The sequence below is a fragment of the Anabrus simplex genome, chromosome 1, assembly GCF_040414725.1.
Source record: "Anabrus simplex isolate iqAnaSimp1 chromosome 1, ASM4041472v1, whole genome shotgun sequence".
Lineage (NCBI taxonomy): Eukaryota > Metazoa > Arthropoda > Insecta > Orthoptera > Tettigoniidae > Anabrus > Anabrus simplex.
Genome location: NC_090265.1, coordinates 1641793312 through 1641816578, shown reverse-complemented (window position 1 = coordinate 1641816578; position 23267 = coordinate 1641793312). Strand labels below are relative to the sequence as shown.

At 41.7% G+C, this 23267-nt stretch overlaps 1 protein-coding gene across 1 annotated transcript in view; it reads right to left on the bottom strand.

Annotated features, from left to right (window-relative positions):
• Positions 1–23267, bottom strand: part of NKCC (sodium potassium chloride cotransporter) — a 230853-nt gene that overhangs the window by 35185 nt on the left and 172401 nt on the right. Inside the window, exons 12-14 of the mRNA XM_067138361.2 lie at positions 22930–23141; positions 14554–14795; positions 10043–10278 (exon numbers count right to left, since the gene is read on the bottom strand). Of these exons, the coding sequence (XP_066994462.1) occupies positions 10043–10278; positions 14554–14795; positions 22930–23141 (690 nt within the window). The remainder of the gene's footprint in view (positions 1–10042; positions 10279–14553; positions 14796–22929; positions 23142–23267) is intronic.

The following is a 23267-nucleotide window of genomic DNA, read 5'->3' as shown; positions in this document are numbered from 1 at the left end:
ATGAGGGTGGGCGGCATCTGCCATGTGCAGGTAACTGCGTGTTATTGTGGTGGAGGGTAGTGTTATGTATGGTGTGTGAGTTGCAGGGATGTTGGGGACAGCACAAATACCCAGCCCCGGGCCATTGGAATTAACCAATCAAGGTTAAAATCCCCGACCCGGCCGGGAATCGAACCCGGGACCCTCTGAACCGAAGGCCAGTACGCTGACCATTCAGCCAACGAGTCGGACTGTTCTAATATGCTTGTCATATTCAAACCTTCGTATACCCCTACCGTTCTTACCGCCTACAGTTCCCTTAAAAGTCAACTGAGTAAGTCCTAGGTGTCTACGACGTGCCCTGTCATTCCATCCCTTCTTTTCGTCAAATTTAGGCAAATAGATCTTCCCCTCAACAATTCGACTCAGAATCTCTTTATTTGTAATTCGATCTATCCATCTCACCCTCAGCATTCTTCTGTAACACCATATTTCAAAAGCCTCTATTCTCTTTCTTTCTTAATTAGTTACTGTTCATATTTCCCTCCCGTACAATGCTACGCTCCAGATGGAAGTCTTCAAAACATCTTTCTAAATCCTACTGTAACCGTATCGGTCATACATATAATTAATTGGCAATTGGTTAAAGAAATGGAGACCTTTGTCGAGCTTCTTTGTCCATGTCGAAGTCAAGTTGCATTACATTGCGCAACACTTCAGACTTCGTGGCGCCGACACAAGTCGACCATAGTAGACCTCTGCCAAAATTATAATTGATTATAGAATTTCAATGTGTGTAAATTTACTCCACAAGAAGATTATATAAGCATCAGTAGCGTACCTACGCTAGCAGTGAACTGAGATTCCGGACAGGGAATCCCTGAAAAGGCATCGTATTTTATTGTAAATAACAGATAAATCGCCGATCGATTTGTTTTCCGAGCAAAACCAAATTACTTAGAATTCTGAGCTACACGTTTGACTGCATCGATGTCGGGGGACTCGTAGAATTGGAGATATGCAAAATGTGGTGGGGACCGCCCGCGATCCGTTCTCCGAGTCGGGGTGAAATTATATAAAGAGACCGCCCTGCTGGGAAAGGAAGGACTTGTCGTGAAGTATTGGAGGCAGACACACGGTCCGGTGGTGTCTCAGCCTTTCTTTGTGTGGAAATGCAAGTGTGTATTCGGTCGGTACGCGGTAGTAAAGACTATTTTCGAGTTTAAATATAAAGCAAGATTACTGAAAATACGTGAAAATTCAACTAACAGACGATCGTTTCGATGTAAAGACGACCGCGGGGCTGTATCGGCTTTATAAACCGAGTGGGGTAAGTTAATAGATTTCACAACAAGTATTCATAAACTTTGTCGGTGAAATCATAGGTAGAATCCACCGTAATTGGAGTTTTATAAACAGTGTTGGTGAAAGAAGGGATTTAATTGAACGTCATTTACATTAGCCTTTTTCCAGTGGATACGACCCGAGGACTATGAAGGTGCACAAGATGACCGCAAGAGGATTTGAACCAGTGATCCACGTCAGCGCCATGATCGTCTAAACGCACACCAGGGGCCTATCCGAGGTTCGAGCCATGTATCTCACCACATGACGATGAGTAGGCCTACACTGATTTGAAATATTATGTAGTCTTGTAAATGCGGGGTTAATTTCGTGTAAATATGTAAATTATGTAGGATAGGATTATAAGGGTGAAATGCATTTGTTTTAATCTAGGGTGCAGCTTTGTAGTGGTTTTTGCATTTATTAAGAAAGTTAATCTAGATAGGAAGGGAAATTATGGAATATGAGATAAATTTCAAGCATATAATTTTTTAATCGAGAGCAAAGCATGCACATGAATTCAAGATTAGATATCCGAAGGTTGAGAGTACTTTAGACCAAGAGGGTAAAGTGTGGATTTGTTTTTAAGATTTCAAACGGCGTAGTTAATCTTTTCCTTTATATTGGAAATATTTTTCTTTATATTGGAATATTAGCTTTATATTTGTAATTGCATGATGGTAGGGTGATCTAAGATGCCTATAATGGTATATTAATCGTGGGACAGCAATGCACTTTAATTTTAAAGTAAATTTGCACGATAATAAGATAGAGATGGCTGTATCAATTTGTGTGGTATATGACATGTCTGGACTCGAACATACGTCCTCCCATTTTAGACAGGGTTTTTCTTTCCTGTCAAGAAGTGTATATTTTCTTTATTTAGAATAAAGTTAATTGGTACGTTCAAGTCCATTTAAGATTTTTGTTTGCGTTCAGATTTTAAGAAAACCGTAGGCTGATTTTTCTGTGCGATCGACTAGTTGCGAACCCGGGTCCTCCATAAGTAAAGGATGTGACAGTGATAAGATGAACAGCGGCTTGACATGATTTATAGAGAAGTAAATGTGCAGAGAATGTATGAGAGGGTGCGCCCGACCGTTTTTGTAAGAGAGAATTCTGCCCAGATATGTTTCGAGCCTGCAGACAAATATGGAGAAACTTTGTCGCTCACGAATATTTAATTCTTTTTTATCTGTGCAGAATATGAGTAACTGGAACGCCAGACTAGTATGTTTGTTGATTTTTACGAATAATTTAGATAGGGATTTCCAGAGACCAAATTTCGGTGGCGTTCTGGGGACCGCCGGTTCGAGGTCCAGGACAAACCCTGGATTTTCCGTCACACACAAGTTATTTTCCCATGAAATAAAGCCAGTCATATTTGTTTTATTGTTGATACTTTGTATGATTTCCCAATGGTGTTTTGTAGTGTGTGTACATATTTATTTGAATGTGTTCTTTGAGGATTATTTATGTTGTATGTCAGAATTCGAGTGCGGGTTCTGCCCCGTGGCTTTGGTTCTCGTGTTTATTGCGACATGGATTCGATTCTGCACAGACATCTGTTTGATTTTGTTGTTTGTTGTGTCATGTCTACTAGTGCTAGTTTTATTTTTATTCGTCAATTAGGAGTGTAGTTAATTAATTAGGCGACCACTCGAAGTTGTCTCTGATTTTGCGGAAGTAGTGCATTTCTTTCAATAGTGAAGAAAATGTTTGATGATAAACCGTCGCATTTCATCATCATCATCTGTTTACCCTCCAGGGTCGGCTTTTCCCTCGGGCACAGCAGGGATCCCAACTCTACCGCCTCAAGGGCAGTGTCCTGGAGCTTCAGACTCTGGGTCGGGGATACAACTGGGGAGAATGACCGGTACCTCGCCCAGACGGCCTCACCCGCTATGCTGAACAGGGGCCTTGTGGAGGGATGGGAAGATTGGAAGGGATAGGCAAGGAAGAGGGAAGGAAGCGGCCGTGGCCTTATGTTAGGTACCATCCCGGCATCCGCCTGGAGGAGAAGTGGGAAACCACGGAAAACCACTTCCAGGATGGCTGAGGTGGGAATCGAACTCACCTCTACTCAGTTGACCTCCCGAGGCTGAGTGGACCCCGTTCCAGCCCTCGTACCACTTTTCAAATTTTCGTGACAGAGCTGGGAATCGAACCCGGGCCTCCGGGGGTGGTAGCTAATCACGCTAACCACTACACCACAGAGGCGGACGCATTTACAAGGATATTCCTGTGTTAAGGCATATTTCAAGTTAATGTGTTTTTAAAGATATCGGTGTATTCATCGTCGGGTCATAAAAGGAAAGAACGATAAAATCTGTATAAAATCGGTTTAACCTGTTAAATGACCGGAGTATTTTCATCCGACATTGTACAGTTTTGATTTAATTTTATTGCTGTTCAGGGTTACATCGGATAATATTGTGTGTTTTAACAAGAGATACTAAATTGTGTTAAAAGGGTTTTTCTGCCTATCATTTGCCGTAGTTAAATGCATCCTAGTTTCCTCCGTTCTCTTGTGCCCATAAGTCAGTTGTAGTATTTTAGTTGATAGTATGCCGCAAACGAGCTATGGCCCTGGAAGGCCGGATGTTGTATTCTTGGAACGTAGGGAAGTGCGGTCGATCCTCGCATGGTCGAAAGAGCATTTGTTCGCCCATCAGTATGGATTAACTTTTTTTTTTTTTTGCTTTCCAGATGAGGTGGCATTTGACTTTAGACTGAAAAGGTCCCATACCATCAGGCGCCTTGGCGTATGGTCCCATATGGCTGTAGCCCAGTTTGGAGCAATGTTACTGTGGTATGGTTCCACGAGTCGAAGGGGTTTTGGTGGGATGGTTCCACTATATCACTGTTCGAAGTGAGCAAATTTCTTTTCTTAAGAAAGGCCTTCGTTGATTTTGCTAGTTTGTACTTTATGTCCTTCTTATTTCTGCCATCGTTAGGTATTTTACTACCCAAGTAAAATATTCATCACCGAGCTCGATAGCTGCAGTCGCTTAAGTGCGGCCAGTATCCAGTATTCGGGAGATAGTAGGTTCGAACCCCACTGTCGGCAGCCCTGAAAATGGTTTTCCGTAGCTTCCCATTTTCACACCGGGTAAATGCTGGGGCTGTACCTTAATTAAGGCCACGACCGCTTCCCACTCCTAGCCCTTTCCTGTCACATCGTCGCCATAAGACCTATCTGTGTCGGCGCGACGTAAAACAACTAACAAAAAATATTCATCTACTTCCTATGAGACTTTATTTCATAATTTAATCTTTATCGCACAACCTGACTTCGTTCAACAGCATTTAATTACTTTTGTTTTGGATTTATTTGTTTATTTATTTTCATCTTGTACTCCTTCCCCGAGAATCTGTCAGTACCATTCAGCAATTTCTCTAGATCTTCTGCAGACTCGGATAAAATATCATCGGCAAATCTCAGGGTTTTGATTTTCTCTCCTTGGATTTTGATTCCGTTAGTACACAGTGAAATTAGAAATAAATATGTGAATTGCATATCTTATTCTTCTTATGCCATTTTCCCCAGGGTCCACGGGTGCGAACTGTGTCGCACTTGTAGATTTGGTGCTGTTTTACGGCTGGATGCCCTTCCTGAAGTCCGAATCGTCTATAGTGGTCAGTAGTGAGGCGACGAAGAGGAGTGTGTTGCAACAAAAACAAACTCCCGTCTCCGAGTCAGATTAATTAACCATCGGCCGGGAATAGAACCCGAGTTTCCAAGTACCAAAGATCAAGACGGTGACTGCTCTACCACGGAGTCGGACATTGTGCGGGTGACTTAACGTCAGCGCTAGGTATCTTCTGTTTTCAACAGTGGCACTTCAGGGCTGCCAAATATCAACCCTTGGAATTTGTTTGAAAAGAAAAAAATAACTGTTAGGTTTTCAGTCTGCAAAAACTAATTTTGAATAAATAAATTTATAAATTATCTCAAAAAGAAAACATATGATAACAGAATTATTCTTGAAAAAGAAAACTTTAATTAAAATATAATAACATGTTTCGTTATTGGAAGAACATCGTCGGATTCTATCAAATCATGCTCAAGTATTAAGAAACCTATGTATTTATGTTTATTTATATTTAAATCCTTAAAAACTTGAATTTTTGAACTGATCTGAAATAAGTTCTTACTTTTCTCCGCTCTAGCATAGAAATTTGTTTCGGCAGAGTGAAGAACCTAACAGTTAAGCTGATTCAGATATCATAAAAACAAACAACTTGTTGTTTTGTCCAATATACTGGGAAAAAAGGTCAGGAAGGAAAGCCATTGAGTCAGGAGACGAAGATAGCTGACGAAATTATTAAAGTTCTTTAAAGTCCTTTAAGTGTGTTCAGTTTTACTCAGTGACAACAAGTGTAGCAAAAAGATCAAACGGCGAATAGCGCTTGCCAAACAGGCCTTTAGTAATAAGAAAAATCTTTTGATTAGTGCAAATTTAGATTGTGGAATTAGGCAGAAAATTGTGATTTCTTTTGTGTGGAGTGTGCTATTTTATGGCTATGAATCTTGGACAATCTGAGATCAGGATTTGAAACGACTGGAATCATTTGATATGTGGGTCTAGAGACGAATGCTACGGATTAAATAGATTGAAAAAAATAACAATAGCAATCTGCAGGAAATTCAAGGTAAGAGAGAACTGATGCTAACGATACAGAGAAGAATAACTAAATTCACTGGCCGCATCTTGCAACGTAATACCTTTCTTACCAATCTGCTGGAAAGGAAAATCTCGCAGAAGAAAGGCGGAGGACGACCGAGGAAAAAATCCTTCAAGACTTAGTACAGAATCTTCATTTTGGTCCTTACTATGAATTGAAACGAGGAGCTGAGGACAGAGAACGATGGCTGCGTAGACAAAGTATCGCCTTTAGACATTGACGATGATGACGCGTTCACCAAACTGAAGCATACGCAGTACTCAACATAGGTACATTTAATATTTTCAAAAGATATTGCTTGCACGACTGCTCCAGTTAATGCTCAGTATACGACCTGCAGCGACGTGTTTTATCTAAAAGTAGGCCGATAGGTACGTCTGATTGTATAGTCTAAAATAAAGCAATCCAGATCACTGATGAGGCGAAATACAAGTGATGTGAGAAGCTGACCTCCATTTGGAACAGGCAATCACTACTGGATGACGTTAAGTTGCTGGCACGAAGTATACATGCTAGAACATTTACGACCGTAGTTAACTGTCCCAAGACAGAGCGGAAAGTCATTAAGTTCAGCACAGAATAGAGCAGCGAAGGAGGAACAAAGAGTGGAGTAGAGTTGAATGGATTGAAGAAGTTGAATTTAGCACACTTTCTTTACATGAAACTGGGGAAGACGACCAATGAATGCACGGAATATTATAAAGTACTACACATAAAATAGGATCTACATGGGAACTCAACAAAAATAAAAACGTAAAAAGTACACTATGGAAATAAATAAATAAATAAATAAATAAATAAATAAATAAATAAATAAATAAATAAATAAATAGAGGCCCCGTGCGTTATAAATGTCAGATCGTTCGTCTTGATATGTCTGTCGTAATCATGTTGTTTTTTCTGCCCTTTTCAGTGGTTTTATGAACATTTATTAAAAAGCGCGTTATGGTATGCCACAGTTCGTAGTCAGAATTCATCCATTCTGACGTCATCATGCCGTCTGTTTGATAAAAATCTATCTATATATTAGCTTTTTTTTAAAAATCCTTCAGTTCTTGATGTAAAGCTTGGTATTGTGTTGTAGAAGGCCATGGTATTTTAAATCGCAGTTCTGCTGTATAAACGCCACGAACCTGCTACGCTGGCGTAGCAGGGAGAGAGGTGATACTCCCACGTGGCGCATCCCAGGTGGCGGATAGGGTGGTCTTAACCGGCTTGCCGGCAGACTTGAGGGAAATAAAATACCTCTCGCGGACCAAACACACCACCCCCTGTGGGTGGGGGACGCAGACGAAGAATACATCCACGGTATCCCCTGCCTGTTGTAAGAGGCGATTAAAAGGGGCGACCAAGGGATGATTGTCTTAGAACCATGAAACTACTTGTGATTAGTACCACCAAGCGGGGAACACCATGGGTCGCTTTTACTTGCGCGTAGTACCACTATATTAGGTACCAAACAGGTTTGTGATTAGTGCTTAGGAGCACCGTGCGGTTGGCTTTTGCAGTACCTGTGATTAGTACCACCATATGAGCAGGACCATGGGATGATAGCTACCATAGTTCTGCCTTGCCTATGATTAGTGCCCGCTATATTGAGGAACACCACGGGATAGTGCAGGTCCCTTTGGTTAGTACTCTTATGTGATGAACACCATAGGTTTGCGCTGCCTGCGTTGCGCCGCAATGTGAGAAACACTATAGGTCTGTATTATATGTCGAATATCATAACCTGTGAGTAGTACCATAATTTGCGGAATACTGCGAGTCTCTGCTACTTTTGATTAGTATCGCAACATGACAAGTATCATGGTTCTAATTTCCTAGCGATAAGTACCTTTATGAGGGACCGATAGCTTGGATTTTGGACCTCCTTTAGACTGCAAGCATCATCGATTTAGTGTTATGCTATAGCAGCAGTCCCTTGGTCAGTAATACTATGTTTTACGTCAGTTTCTGTGAATGTAAGGCATTGTGGGTCGCATGACCGATTGTTTTAAATTCATATCCATCCATTCATTCTTTGTCCTCACGTTTTGAATTCTGGTCAGTGGAGGATTTTGGACTTTTAATTTGTCATTCCATTTCGTCTCATTTCGTACCATTAGGGGCCGATGACCTCGATGTTACGCCCCTTTAAACAACAAGCATCATCATCATCTATATGAATGGTTGTCTTGTGACCTCATAGGTTAGTTTCGAACGAGCATTTTTTGTCAGGCAGACCTTCTTTATTTCTAGTGTAGTTAGGTTATCCTTCGATAGGTGTTCCCAGATGATGTCTAAGACCTATGTCATGATGGAGTCTCTTTATACGTAGACTTTTTTTCTCTTACAGCGAGTAAGTTATTAGGAATGCTCTGCCATCTGTTGAGTATATTTGGAAGCTGGGAAAGGTTAGAGTATCGAAGAGTATCTAGCAGGGAACAGTATTCTTCCGTGATCAGAGGAAGTGTATACTCTCTGGCTTGACACATAGTATTATCCGCACACTTTATCTTGGTGCATTTGTGTACGGGGGTGAGGAGTAAGGAGGGAGCTGTCCCGGTATCGATAGTGCTGCCTGGTGCTGCCAACTTAATGAAAATGAAATTTGAATTGAATCGAGAATATGATCGATCGATATGAAATTTCTAAACTGTTATCATCTTAAGCCAACAACTATGTCACATACACATTATATAACATTATAAAACATTTCTCGATGCGAATCTTGTTCCTAGCATGAATTCTATACTTTGGCTTTGTTGTGTAAACAACAACAGTACTAGTACGTATAGTGTACGCCAGATGTCGCACAACGATGCTTAAGCGATTCATAGTTTGTGTTTCAAAGGTTGCCAGTACGAATCTCGAAGATCGCCGAGGTCGACCGATTCAGCACTATAATAGGGTGTAAATGCACCAAGATAAAGTGTGCGGATAATAATCAAAGATGGTTACTAAGGATGAAAGTAACATATATCAGAATATTAATGAAAGTGTTACTCGTTTAGCAACCTTCTAAGTAGAGAATATATTGCGGGTTAGGATAAGCCCTCGCTTGCAATTGTTGGAGTGACCAGTTAATGATTTAATTTTAACATTACTCAAAGTTGGCTGAACTTAGAGACCTATCAATGTCTCATGATTCACCGACAGGAAATTACGGGGAGAATAAAACAAAACTGAAGCAAATCGGTCCAGTAGAACGGACGGACGGATTTGAAAAATCTATTTTTAGTAAACTCTTAATATATAGATTTTATGTCTTCATACAAGTCATGAGTGCCTGGCGGCACATTTTGAACGAATCGACATTTTTAATAGCACTTCCCGCCCAATACATAAGCAGAGGAATTTTAAACTGGACAGCGATCTCCTCAATATAAGCTCAAAAGAATGCTGCTCCTATCCACATCAAAATAACCTAGAACAACCTGTCGAAGCCATATTGGGATGTCAGATCAAAAATCTGCCATTAGAGAACAACAGCAAAGCATTGAAATGAAATGGCGTATAGCTTTCAGTGCCGGGAGTGTCCGAGGACAAGTTCGGCTCGCCAGATGCAGGTCTTTTGATTTGACACCCTTAGGCGACCTGTGCGTAGTGATGAGGATGCCAACGAAATTAACCAATTATGGTTAAAATTCCCGACTCTGCCGGGAATCGAACCCGAGACCCCTGAGGCCAAAGGCCAGCACGCAAACCATTTAGCCATGGAGACGGACAACAAAGCATTTAAGGTACTAAACAGTTTGAGGTAAGGTGGAGGATCATATGGCTTAGTGCAGTATTTTCAGGGAGAGAATAGGTCTACTGGTCGAGACTAAAGGGCACCATGCTTGAGAAACATACTGCACGGCGATTTATGCCCAGAATATTATGGTTGGCGGGAACTCCTCTATCAACACGATAAGGCTTCAAACATAAATCACATAATATCTTTGTATCTGAAGAGAATGCTTTTTCAACGCTCATTATACTAGTTATGCCAATAAAAGGTGAAGATAGAACGATAAACTTTGTCCTCGTCTAGAGGACTTCTTACCTCTGAGATGGATGGAAGTGTCTGAACCATGGTTGCTACCCGAATGGAGATAGCTGAGGTTCGAGTCTGTGCGCATGATCTCCGGTCGGATGATGTTAGTGGTGTTGTTAATGGTCAGGTCTCCGTTGGATGCACCAATCGATGTCGCTCCATCGTATTCGTCGGTAATGCGAGAGTAGTCCAAGCCTCCATCAAGCCGTAAGATCGTGGCTGCCACACGATTGTCAAACGCATTGCTGGAATAATAATAATAATAATAATAATAATAATAATAATAATAATAATAATAATAATAATAATAATAAAATAATAATAATAATAATAATAATTATAATAACATTGTAGTTGTTGTTGGGTAATTTTTTAACTTTATTATCACTTTTAATGTTAAGCTAGTAGTAAGCACAACTTAAAGTATTTTAAGCCGTAGTGTTATGCACTTGCCCGCCTCTGTGGTGTAGTGGTTAGTGTGATTAGCTGCCACCCCCCAGAGGCCCGGGTTCGATTCCCGGCTCTGCCACGAAATTTGAAAAGTGGTACGGGGGCTGGAACGGTGTCCACTCAGCCTCGGGAGGTCAACTGAGTAGAGGTGTGTTCGATTCCCACCTCAGCCTTCCTGGAAGTGGTTTACCGTGGTTTCCCACTTCTCCTCCAGGCAAATGCCGGGATGGTACCTAACTTAAGGCTACGGCAAGGCCCCTGTTCAGCATAGCACGCGAGGCCGCCTGGGCGGCGAGGTACTGGTCATCCTCCCCAGTTGTATCACCTGACCCAGAGTCTGAAACTCCAGGACACTGCCCTTGAGGCGCTAGAGGTGGGATCCCTCGCTGAGTCCGAGGGAAAAGCCAACCCTGGAGGGTAAGCAGATTAAGAAAGAAAGAAAGAAAGAAAGAAAGAAAGAAAGAAAGAAAGAAAGAAAGAAAGAAAGAAAGAAAGAAAGAAAGTGTTAAGCACTTGATATACTTAAGTTGTGTGTGAATTTGTATATGGTGATGCTGGATTTAGAATGTTCGTGTAATAATTTCTTTGCATAGAATTGCTTGTTGTACTCTTGTTGTTGTAGTTGTTCTTGGGTAATTATGTTTTAACTTAAATTTATTGTCATACTACAGTAAGTGATCAGGGGCTGCCTGGCCGAGGCGGTAAAGGCGTGCTCGGTTCGCCCGGAAGGACGTGGGTTCGAATCCCCGTCAGGAAGTCGTAAAACTTAACACATGAGACTTCCATTTCCGGAGGTGCATATGGCCCTGAGGTTCACTCAGCCTACACCAAAAATGAGTACCAGGTTAATTCCTCGGGGCAAAGGCGGCCGGGCTTAGAGATAATCATTCTACCCCATCACGTGCCGCGGTTAACAATGGTGGAAGCCTTTACCTTCCACTCCTGCAAGGGCCTTCATGGCCTGTACGGAGGTGTCTTTGTCTTTGCCTTGACAGTAAGTGATCATTGCCAGCGGGATATTTCACAATTGTGATGTATTTGTTAATAATAATTGGGGCACACATTCGCTTATAGGAAGAGGATTTTGGAATAATGTTCGATAAATGTCCAACTTCATAAATTATTTAAGAAAAGACTAGGTAAGCAACTGATAAGGAATCTGCCACTATGGTCTTTTTTCCTTCCTTTCTACTACTTTTCCCACGCCTGTGGGGTCTCTGATAAGAAATGTGTCGCACATGTGGATTTGGACTTATTTTACGGCCGGATGCCCTTCCTGACGCCAACCTTATATGGAGGGATGCAATCACTATTGCGTGTTTCTGTGATGGTTGGTAGTGTAGTGTGTTATCTGAATATGAAGATTAACGTGTTGGGACAAACACAAACACCCAGTCTCCGGGCCAAAAGAAGTAATCAGAGGCGATTAAAATCCCCGACCCGGCCGGAAATCGAACTCGGGACCCTCTGAACCGAAGGCCTCAACGCTGACCATTCAGCTAAAAAATCGGACAAATCTGCCACTTGGGTGACTGCTCTAAATGCAGATCAGTGTTGACTGATTGATTGATAATCATCCTGGAGAGTAATGGACTCAGCTGTGGAGGATCAAATGCAAAGGGAGGGCAAGACGACGATGTTTTGACTGAGCAGCCAAAAAACCAGTTACCGTCACTGCAACAAGAATAAAAACCCTTTCCCAGGAGCTGTATTGCTAGTTATCTCTAAATGTTGAGCAATTTAGGAGTATTTGAAGAAGTACCATGTATTTCATGTATTTCATCTCTCTGATACACTTTCAGTCCCTTGTACTACTTCACTCACAACACAACTGCGCTTTCAACGGACTAGTTTAATGACAGAAAGACATCCCGAGCAAAGAGGTTGAAAGCAACGAGGTAGGCTGGGCTAGAATAAAAAGTCAAAGAGGTTGGATGGGTAAGACACATACGTGCGAACTAGTAGCTCAAAAACAAATGTATATTAAATGTGTTCTACCTCGGAAATCATGCGGAGTAGAGCAGATGCCCATACGAAGTTTTTTGCTTCAAATGTTCGTTCCTGTCATATCTCTGAATATTGACCATTCCTCCTAGGACCGCCTGTATATGTACACTAGTGTCCAAAAGTTAAGCATAAGTTACGAGTAAGCAGGGAAACAGGAAATAGACCGCAAATCGTACGACATATGCACCTACCAACCTTACGTGTTCGCTCTGTATAGGAAAGGAGTGTTCCCTGCTTTGACTAGCGGCGTAACCGCAAGGTAAATACGGCCAGTGTTGCGCCCCATAATACCCCAGTCGTGTTTGCCCTGTTATAGTGGGCGGAGTGTAGCCGCGTGGTGAACGGGACAACATAATGGCACAACGACCATTTGGACCCCTGGGAGCAGGCCAGACACAGACCGAAGTCGCCGTATCCTTGAATGTGCCACAAAGTGTCATTTCTAGGCTTTGGAGACGATTTCGAGACCAGAAGATGTTAGTCGTAGGCCAGTACCAGGTCGATCAAGGGTAACCACCCCACAGCAGGACCGATATCTGGCCTTAACCGCCCGACGAAATCGGAGTGCACATGCAAGACAATTGTCGGCGGAGCTTGCAGCCGTCTCAGGGGTTGCCGTTTCCCGGCAAACTGTGTACCGGAGGCTCAAAAACCGCAGGGCTGTTTGCCAGACCTCCAGCGGTGTGCGTTCCGCTTACTCCAGCACAGAGATGGGCCCGTTTACTGTGGAGCCGTCAACATAGAAACTGGACCATGAATGAATGGAGGCATGTGCTCTTCACAGACGAATCCCGCTTCAGTTTGTAGAACGATTCCCGTCGCATATTAATCTGGAGAGAACCGGGTAGCCGATACAACCACTGGAACATCGTGGAACGGAACCAGTATGGTGGTGGTAGTGGCGTCATGCTGTGGGGCGGGATCATGGTGAATGCCCGTACGGAGCTGCACATCTTCATGGGTGGTCCAAAGAACACTGTTAAGGCTCCTATAGAACATACCTGGGATGCATTGGGGAGGCCAATTGCATCCCATCATCCTCCACCAAGGACCCTCCAAGACCTTTGCATTGCCCTTTCGGAGGAATGGGATCGACTGCCACATGAGCTCTTGGACCATCTGATAGAGAGCATATCACGTCGCTGCGAATCATGTGTGGCCGTTAGGGGTAATCATACACCCTATTAACCGCATATTTTGTTGTGGAAGGCTTTGCCAAGTTTTGTTAATTGTTGTCAAAACTAGCAGAACCTTTCTGAGATTTTTTTTTTGATAAGTTGAGTGACGTATGGTATGTGAGTCAGCTTCTGTTTGTTCAACAATCCGCCTAGCATTCCCATCAGACGGTATGGCCTCGTTTAGTGATTATGCTCAACGTTTGGACACTAGTGTATAAATATGCCCCATTATCAGGAAGTTTTTAGGTGAAGATCAAATACGAGTAATACCTAGCGGTAAGGTGGGATTTTGTAAGCACATTTTATTATGCTGATAACTTGGAGAAAGCGATAGATGATATCTAAACCTGCAATGCCTAATTTTAGAACATAAGGAGAAATTCAGCGAGTTTGATGGGAATATCAATATTTCCAAGATAATAATAATAATAATAATAATAATAATAATAATAATAATAATAATAATAATAATAATAATAATTTTGTGTGGCTATTCCTAGCCTGGTGCAGCCCTTATAAGGCACACCCTCAAACGAGGGTGGGTGGCATCTGCCGTGTATGGGAACTGGGTTCATTTGTAGTGGAGGATAGTGTTGTGTGTGGTATGTGAGTTGCAGTAATATATGGGGCAGCACAAGCACCCATTCCCGAAGCCAGTGGAAATACCCATTTGTGGTTAAATCTCCGGCCCGGCCGGAAATCGAACCCGGGGCCCTCTGAACCGAACACGACTACGCTGACCATTCAGCCAAGGAGCCAAGGATATTTCCAGACTAAATACAGAAGAATAAAGGAAAAAAGTATGATGAAGCAGTTTGACCCATTTGATTACAAAGGGAGTGTAGAATAGTGGGTAAAATTGAATCAATACTAGACAATACTCACTGTAGCACGTTGAAGTAAGCGAGGAGGTCGTCACTGTTACATTCCCGCCAGTCGCTCTTATATCCCATAAGCAGAACATTAGGCTTCAGCTTGCCGATACCAGAGGACTGGAGCAAAGCTCTAGCTCCTTCTTCAAATCCTATTCCATCAAGGACGCTGTAGAACGCCTTGATCTTCTGTCCCTGCAGCCACTGGTATGAGTTTCGTATACGGACGTTGCGCTCTCGGTACGAAAGTCGTTGCTGTAACATCAAGATTGATATGAAAACTTTCTTTATCTTTTTTACGTTTTATAAGGCAATGGCGTACAAAATCAGAGTTAAACTCAGTGGTGTATTGCTAAATTAAGCAGTGCCGGATTGCTTTATTATTTATGAAATCCGTTTATTCTCCAGGGTTGGCTTCTCCTCCGGACTCAAAGAGAGATCCTACCTCTACCGTCTTAAGGGTAGTGTCCTGGAGCGTGAGACATTTGGTCGGGGATACAACTGGGAAGACCACTAGTAACTCACCCAGGTGGCCTCACTTGCTATGTTGAACAGGAGCCTTGTGACGGGTGAGAGGTGTGGAAGGGACAGGCAAGGAAGAGGGAAGGGAGCGGCCGTGGTACCATCCCGGCATTTGCCTGGAGAAGTGGGAAACCACGGAAAAGCACTTAGAGGATGGCTGAGATGAAAATCGAAACCCCTTCTACTTAGTTGATCTACTTAGTGGACCCCGTTGTATCAAATTTTGTGGCAGAGCCGGAAATTTAACCCGGGCCTCCGGAGGAGACAGCTAATCACACTAACCACTACACCACAGAGGCGGACATCGCTTTAAACAGTTGGAATATATTCACTAGTTGTTGAGAGGTGAGAAGTAAATTTAAATAATGCAGGTGGACCTCAGTTAGGCATTTTTCAAGGCATTGAAACACAATATCGTACAAACCAAGAGAAGTCGCACATACGGAGCATTACTATGTATTAGATCGTTCTGTAATCTATGTGGAATAAAATTATATAAACAAATGAAGAAAAGCAGAAACGTACGAATGGAGCCGGGCCGTACGTAATTCATTGTTATTTTATATTTATTCTTTGTTCTCATAAATTTTTACGGTTAAACAGTCACCTTGAGTTTAATGTCAGTTCTTCCCTTTTCGCTTAGAACATGGGTGGACAATGAGAGAGCCCCGTTTCTTTAGCTGACGGCGCTAGTGCTGTAAGAATCTTTCATTTTCACGCCTTTCGTGGCCCTTGTCTTTCTTTGGCCGATATCTTCATTTTTCAAAGTGTCGGATCCCTTCCATTTTTCTCTCTGATTAGTGTTATATAGAGGATGATTGCCTAGTTGTACTTCCTCTTAAAACAATAATCACCACCATCACCTCCACCAGTGAGTGCTGTAAGAGCAGCTGACTTCTAATAGTTTGTGCTGTAAGGAATAGATGGCGACATGCAGAGTCAAGGCTCACGCATAATCACAGATTTGTGCCTAACCTAACCCCTCGGCACTACAGCCCTTGGAGGGCCTTGGCCTACCAAGCGACCGCTGCTCAGCCCGCAGACCTGCAGATTACGAGGTGTATTGTGGTCAGCACGACGAATCCTCTCGGTCGTTGTTCTTGGCTTTCTAGACCGGGGCCGCTATCTCACCGTCAGACAGCTCCTCAATTCTAATCACGTAGGCTGAGTGGACTTCGAAACAGCCCTTAGATCCAGGTAAAAATCCCTGATCTGGTCGAGAATCGAACTCGGGGCCGCCGGGTAAGAGGCAGGCACGCTACCCCCACACGACGGAGCCGTCGGATTGTGCCTGGCTGTGTATATTATCCTTACGTAATACAATCAATAGAATCGTAGATTTCGTTCGTCGTTTATTTTAAAGTCCATTGTATAGAAAAACTACAATCTTGCTTTGTATAATTATAGAATAGGACAATTAGTGTACAGTTGCTCACTGTTACGGAAAGTTCGAAACTCCAAGCGAATCTGATGTGTGTGTTCGAATTACAGATGATATAACAATTTCGCGACAGGTCTACAGCCAGTCGCTTCTAAATTGCACTTTAATGGGTACAGGTTACGCATCACACACAGTTGATTATGGTCACAGTAATGTGAATAAACATTTCTGAGGCTAGTTACTGTGTGAATCTAGAATGTTGGGACATTTTTCGACAACCTTGTAGTGAAATTAGTGTGGGTAAGTATTCATTGTCGCTTCCGAAATGTGATATCATTGCGAGGTGCGTAGTATGTCCTTTTAAACACTACTTGGGCTTGAATTCCAATTCCAAGTCTTCGGGATCAGCACTGAGGAACTTGTGGAATCAGGAATATACAGTATATTTACCGGTGCTTACCACTCGGTTGCTGTAGAGTGCCCTACAAGTTTGTGATATACGGAATCTGTGTTCGTAAGTGATTTCTCGCCAATCCAGATACTGCTCGCACGATAGTACGCGATAGTCAATATTTGCAAGTTGATTTACGTCGCACCAACATAGATACGTCTTACGGAGACAATATGATGGGAACGGCCTAGGAGTGGGGAGGAAACGGCCGTGACCTTAATTAAGTTACAGCCCCAGCATTTGCCTGGCGTGAAAATGGGAAGCCACGGATAACCATTTTCAGGACTGCCGACAGTGGGATTCGAACCCACTATCTCCCGTATGCAAGCTCACAGCTGCGCGCTCCTAAGCGCACAGCCAACTCGCCTGGTGACTCAGGGATAAATGAAATGCTCTCAGGGGGATCTATTCTCATTTCCAGACATTTCATCGGAATAAGATCAACTGGCCTCAAGTCCGAATCATACTTATAAGTAATGTTCGGAAGTTAAGGAAAAGTCATATTTCTTTCCTGAGCTCATTTTTCCCGAAATATGAAAAATGAAAATGAAATGTCGTATGGCTTTTAGTGCCGGAATATCCCAGGACGGGTTCGGCTCGCCAGGTGCAGGTCTTTCTATTTGACTCCCGTAGGCGACCTGCGCGACATGATGAGGATGAAATGATGATGAAGACAACGCATACATCCAGCCCCCGTGCCATTGGAATTAACCAATTAAGGTTAAAATCCCCACCCCGGCCGGGAATTGAACCTGGGACCCTCTGAACCGAAGGTCAGTACGCTGACCGTTCAGCCAACGAGTCGGACATATGGAAAATAATTGTGAATGACGGGTCCCTGACCCCGTTTAAAGCAATTCGATGTTGCATAAAAATGTATTTTTCGGCCATTTTAATTGTTTTGGTCCTATTTTGTTCATTTTAGTGATATAGGGACATATTTGATTATAATTTCAGCATTTTTGTTTAAATTGAGGAGTCGTCAATAAGATATGTGTTATCTGTGTCGAGTTTCAAACACAGGATTTCGAAATAGTGTTGTAGACACATTTTTCTTTCTTTTCCCGGAACAGATAGGTAGCAGGTTTAGAAGACCTGATTCCAAGTAGGAGCTGCTGTGTGACCATCTTTAGTACAAATTTCTGGATATGGTGATACGATATGCGTGGGCTCACAGAACGTGACGATAATGTGTTTCCCCTTTGAACCACTCTAGTCAGAAGCAATTGGGAACATGCATCATTTTCAAAAATATTTTTTTTGAAAAGTACACCAATGAAATAGTACGTAAACGTATTACATTGTGGTATGTTGCCTTGTTTTCTACCACTAAAAAAATATTTAATAGTGCCTTTCCGCAAGGCGAGTGAAACGGCCTCTGACGTAAGCGGCGCGCTGTGACGTCACGATCCAGTACCGCATGGAGCTCTACCAGCCGTTGTGCATCAGCCGTTGCTAAAAGCCGATTGTTTATTATTGATGATCGCGAATAACTTAGAAATGACGGAAGAAAGGTTCAAAACAGCACAGTCAGACAATCTATCATGTGTAAATGTCATCATTCTTGAAAAATAGTGACTTTTATGGCCGCAGAAATTCGCGGATAACAAGCAAGTTTGTAAGTGGTGTCTTTTATATACGTGCAATGTACTGTAACCCATAGTATTAGGATAACAACGAACCTGGATAGATATCACATCACTTTCAACATTTCCTTCTAGACTGACTCCCCTATTAAAGAATAACATTACATTTTCGGGCTTTCAGCATTAGTAAAGCAAGAAATCGGATTTCAGCACTAACATAAACATATAGGTAGAATTATAGTACTAGTCCGCTTCTGTGGTGTAGTGGTTAATGTGTGCCACTCCCGGAGGCCCGGTTTCGATTCCCGGTTCTGCCATGAAAGTTGAAAACAAATAGTACGAGGGCTGGAACGGGGTCTACTCAGCCTCGGGAGGTCAACTGAGTAGAAGGGTTTCGAATCCCACCTCAGCCATCCTCGAAGTGGTTTTTCGTATTTTCCTACTTCTCCTCCAGGCACCTAAGGCCACGGCCGTTTCCTTCCCTCTTCCTTGTCTATCCCTTCCGATCCTCCCATCCTCCAACAAGGCCCCTGTTGAGCATAACAGGTGAGGCCGCCTGGGTGAGGTAATGGCCCTCCTCACCAGTTTCATCACCATACTCAAAGTCTCACGTTCCAGGACACTGCCCTTGAAGTGGTAGAGGTGAAATCCCTCGCTGAGTCCGAGAGAAAACCAACCCTGAAGGATAAACTGATTAAGAAAGAAAGAAAGAAGGAAAGAAAGAAAGATCATAGTACTATAGGGCTATAATCTATCATTCCCAAAAAATATATATATTTATGGTTGGGACAACTGGCCTACCCACTTACGGGGCCCATGAAAGAGAATTAAATATCTTTGTGGAGGGAAAAAGTTAAACATGATAAAGATAAATATGACTTCATCTAGTTTTCACAAGTCGGGCCGAGTGGTTCAGACTGTTGAGGTGCTGCCCTTCTGACCCCAACTTGGCAGGTTCGATCCTGGTTCAGTCCGGTGGTAGTTGAAGGTGCTCAAATACGTCAGCCTCGTGTCGGTAGATTTACTGGCACGTAAAATAACTCCTGCAGGACTAAATTACTGCACATCGGCGTCTCCGAAAATTACATTAATTACATTTGGCTTTTAACAAGCTGAGCATATCAGGAAAGAAAAGTGTCCTGGTGACATTTTAGTCGCTCAATACAGGAATGTCTTTGGGTGCTGTGACTTTTATTTTTTTGCTTTACGTCACACCGTCACATATAGGTCTTATGGCGACGATGGGATAGGAAAGGACTAGGAATGGGAACAAAGCGGCCGTGGCCTTAGGTACAGCCTCAGCATCGAGCTCACAGCTGCGCGCTCCTAACCGCACGGGCAACTCGCGCGGTATTTTTACCCTTCGGTTTATTGACTTGGCTTGTATAACCTAAAACTTAGGATAAGTTGGATAATATTTTAAACACCTACATCACTATTTTCACCTGTGTGCAATTATGTTATTTATTTCATTAATATTATGATAATTATTATAATTGAGCATTATTAACCTATAAGACCCCAACAGACAAGCATTGGTTTTGTGTAGAGTTATACATTTGTTAAATTCACGTTGTTTCCTTTCATGATGTACACGCTATTCTTTGTTACATTATAGAGTATTTAGATATAGCCTAAATTTCTTTACCAATTAAGCTCTTCAATAAAGACATACATAACTGTCCCATGCCAAGATATATTGGTAGAATTAGAGCTGTCACAATGGTTCATAACCCCTTTGATTTATTATCTTGACATGGATCACCCAAAACATAGGTTAGGTTTGGAGAATACTTTAATAATCAGCATTATTTAATGCACTGTTTATTACTTTCATATTCCAAGATGTAATTGAAGCATTTAAATAAAGCATCATACATTAAAATTTAAAGTATTACCACTAGAACAGCTGACATGGAAAAGTGATTTGAAAATTCAAACAAATTCATCTTACGTTAAAATCTTCAAAAAAATAAACTGTAGACTTTTCCGATATATCACCAGCATTTCTCCAGCTCGCCAAAATCCATTTCTCCCTAGTTTTAGCGTCTTTGGAACGTTTATAAACAATTTGTTTGGTATGCTATTGCACATCGGAACTCTACACCATTTATAAGTTTTCTGCCTCACTGTCTGCGCAGGATTCATTTTAAGTCTAAAATATACCACTCAGATTATTATCCAATGTATAGACCTCGAATTTAACCATACTAGACACTAACGTAAAGTAGAAATACGCGAAGTGTATCCTGCTTCTCACAGCACACTGTGTGTTACTTCGTCTGCTAATTCAGTCAACCTGTACGATGACGTCAGGCCAATGAGATCGCGTACTTGCGTGACGTGACATTTTCGTAGATTTTTATCATGTTTCGAGTTATTATTTGTACATTCTGATCACATTTTTGAATTCTGCATGCAATTTTGAATCAGATTAGCATATTTTTAATTAAAACCCCGGATCATGCATGTTCCCTATTAGCAAACAAGCAAATTTTATGTTATGTTATCTCTCGCTCACTTCTTCCTTGGACGGTCCCCTTTCACTACCAGCGAATATCCTGTTAGGCAGTGCCTTCTGACTTGTGCCTACAGATATAATAAAGCATGCTAATATTTTGAATTTATTTTGGAAAACCGAGCGAGAACTGCACCTAAAGGCTATGGTACTGAATGCATATTGTAAGGTTTAACGTACTGTAGCTCTCCTGTCGCTTTGTATGATTAAATGTGTCTGGTGTACTATCGCTGATCACGTTTTGATACTTAAGATGGTTAATGTTGGTCATACTGTCATACTTGCTACATATCTCTAAAATTCATGTCATATTTTATCGTATTTTAGGTCATAATTTATCGGTTTTAGGTCATATTTGCTTGCATAGTTTGTACTTCTTCAGGTACGAACCCTACTTATAAGTTTGTAGAAATTACTTTTCAAGTTATTCTTATAAAAAATGTACAAGTTTTTGTAACTTTAAACTACACTAATTGTTTTTGTAGAATTGTTTAAAAGCGCAGATCCAATTTTATAACCATTCTTAATTTTTCAATTTCTTAAATGCTATTTCTTTTTTTAAAAAAAATATTCACTGTATTGTATATTCTTCGTCTTTTGGCAGCATCTAGGTGTAGGAAGAATTTATAACAAAAATAACAAGTGCTGCATTCCTAAACAAACTCTTATGTTGACGTACAGTAATTCCTTGACTAGAGGTAGTAGTCAAAGGAGTATTTAGTTATCAATTGTCGAAATACTTACTGTAATTCTGTTTCCTACGCATAAACTAATGGGATGAAATGCTATTTCACATGGCGTTTTTATACAAAAAATAGCTTAATTTACACAAAATAACTTATTTTGTTTCATATCAATAATCTAACACACTAACTATTAGGCACAATAAAACTATTAAAAGTTACGCTGTACCTTCCGCCCTAGCGCATACACTGCTCTTTTACCTCGCTAGCTGCAGCGCTGTTAATTGAGCCGAATTGTGCCCGCCTTTGGCTCAGAGCATTGTGCCCAGTAATGAGATTGGTAATATGTACTTACCGGTATTATCTCCACACAAAACAGAGCCTGTTTTGTTTAGTAATGAGACTGGTAACACTGCACCGCCTGTATTTACCTGAATTACTACCCCGCAGACCAGCACGACGTTGCTTCTAGACATAGACGTAATTCGGGGGTGGGAAGGGATAGCTTTTTCGCCTCCACCCCCAATATTTTGAAAGAAACAGAATTTTCGCAATATTACAGACATAGAAATACATAATTTACAAATAGACCGTACGTTCTTCGTTACTCTGTTTAATTTAGCTCAATGAAACAGAATTGTTTTTGCAAAATTTCTTTTGTAGAGAAGTATTCGAAAAATGTTTTCAGTCTCATTTGTGAACTATCTCATTTTTTTACAGTTACAATTAATGCAGCAACTTGTGAGAGATATTTTTCATGCTTGGGCCGTTTATAAACATAATGCAGGAGCACGATCGCCCGGGAAATGTTATCCTCTTTGGCTATCAAAAGGAGTATTGATAGTGAATGACTTTAATTCAAATCGAAAGAGAAGACTTCATTTAGTGTAAAAATACGATGTGATCAGATTATGTAAAAATTTAAAAAAAGCTTTCGATTTTGTCGGTGTTGTCTACTTGATTCTTACTTTTACGGATAAAACAGGCCAAGTAATAAACAAAAATGAAGTACGCCTACTTTTTAATTATGTTTGGATATCCTTTACTTTACAGAGGTTTGGTTATTAAAGTTATTAACGTAAAATATTACAGGAAAGATAGAGAATTTTAGGAATAATTTTATGGTCACGTATTGCACTCAAAAGGGGCCCATGTTCACCGGTGGTCCCTGCCACCCCAGTCAAAATGCTCAAATTACGACTATGCCTCTGGCGGTGATATTTGTGACACTGCTCCACCTGTACTTACCGGAATTACCTCCCCGCAGACTAGCAGCGCGTTATGTCTAGTGATGAGATTGGCCAGTCCCATGAGAGGAGGTCTAGCTGATGGTTTACCAGACAACACCAACATCTGTGGTCTGTAGTTCTTCACGTGCTCGCTGATGTTGGTAAGACGATACGCCGTCACAAGGGCAGTCTTGTACGTCTGTGCTTGTGTTGACGAACCCCAGTTCACATCTAGAAAAGAAAAGATCGGTTCTAAGTGTGGATTATACCCGAGAAGGTTTGATGAACAATCGTAAGCTGATAGTAACCAAATCCACGATACCCAATTTAAGAGAACTGAAACTGTCCTCTAATAAT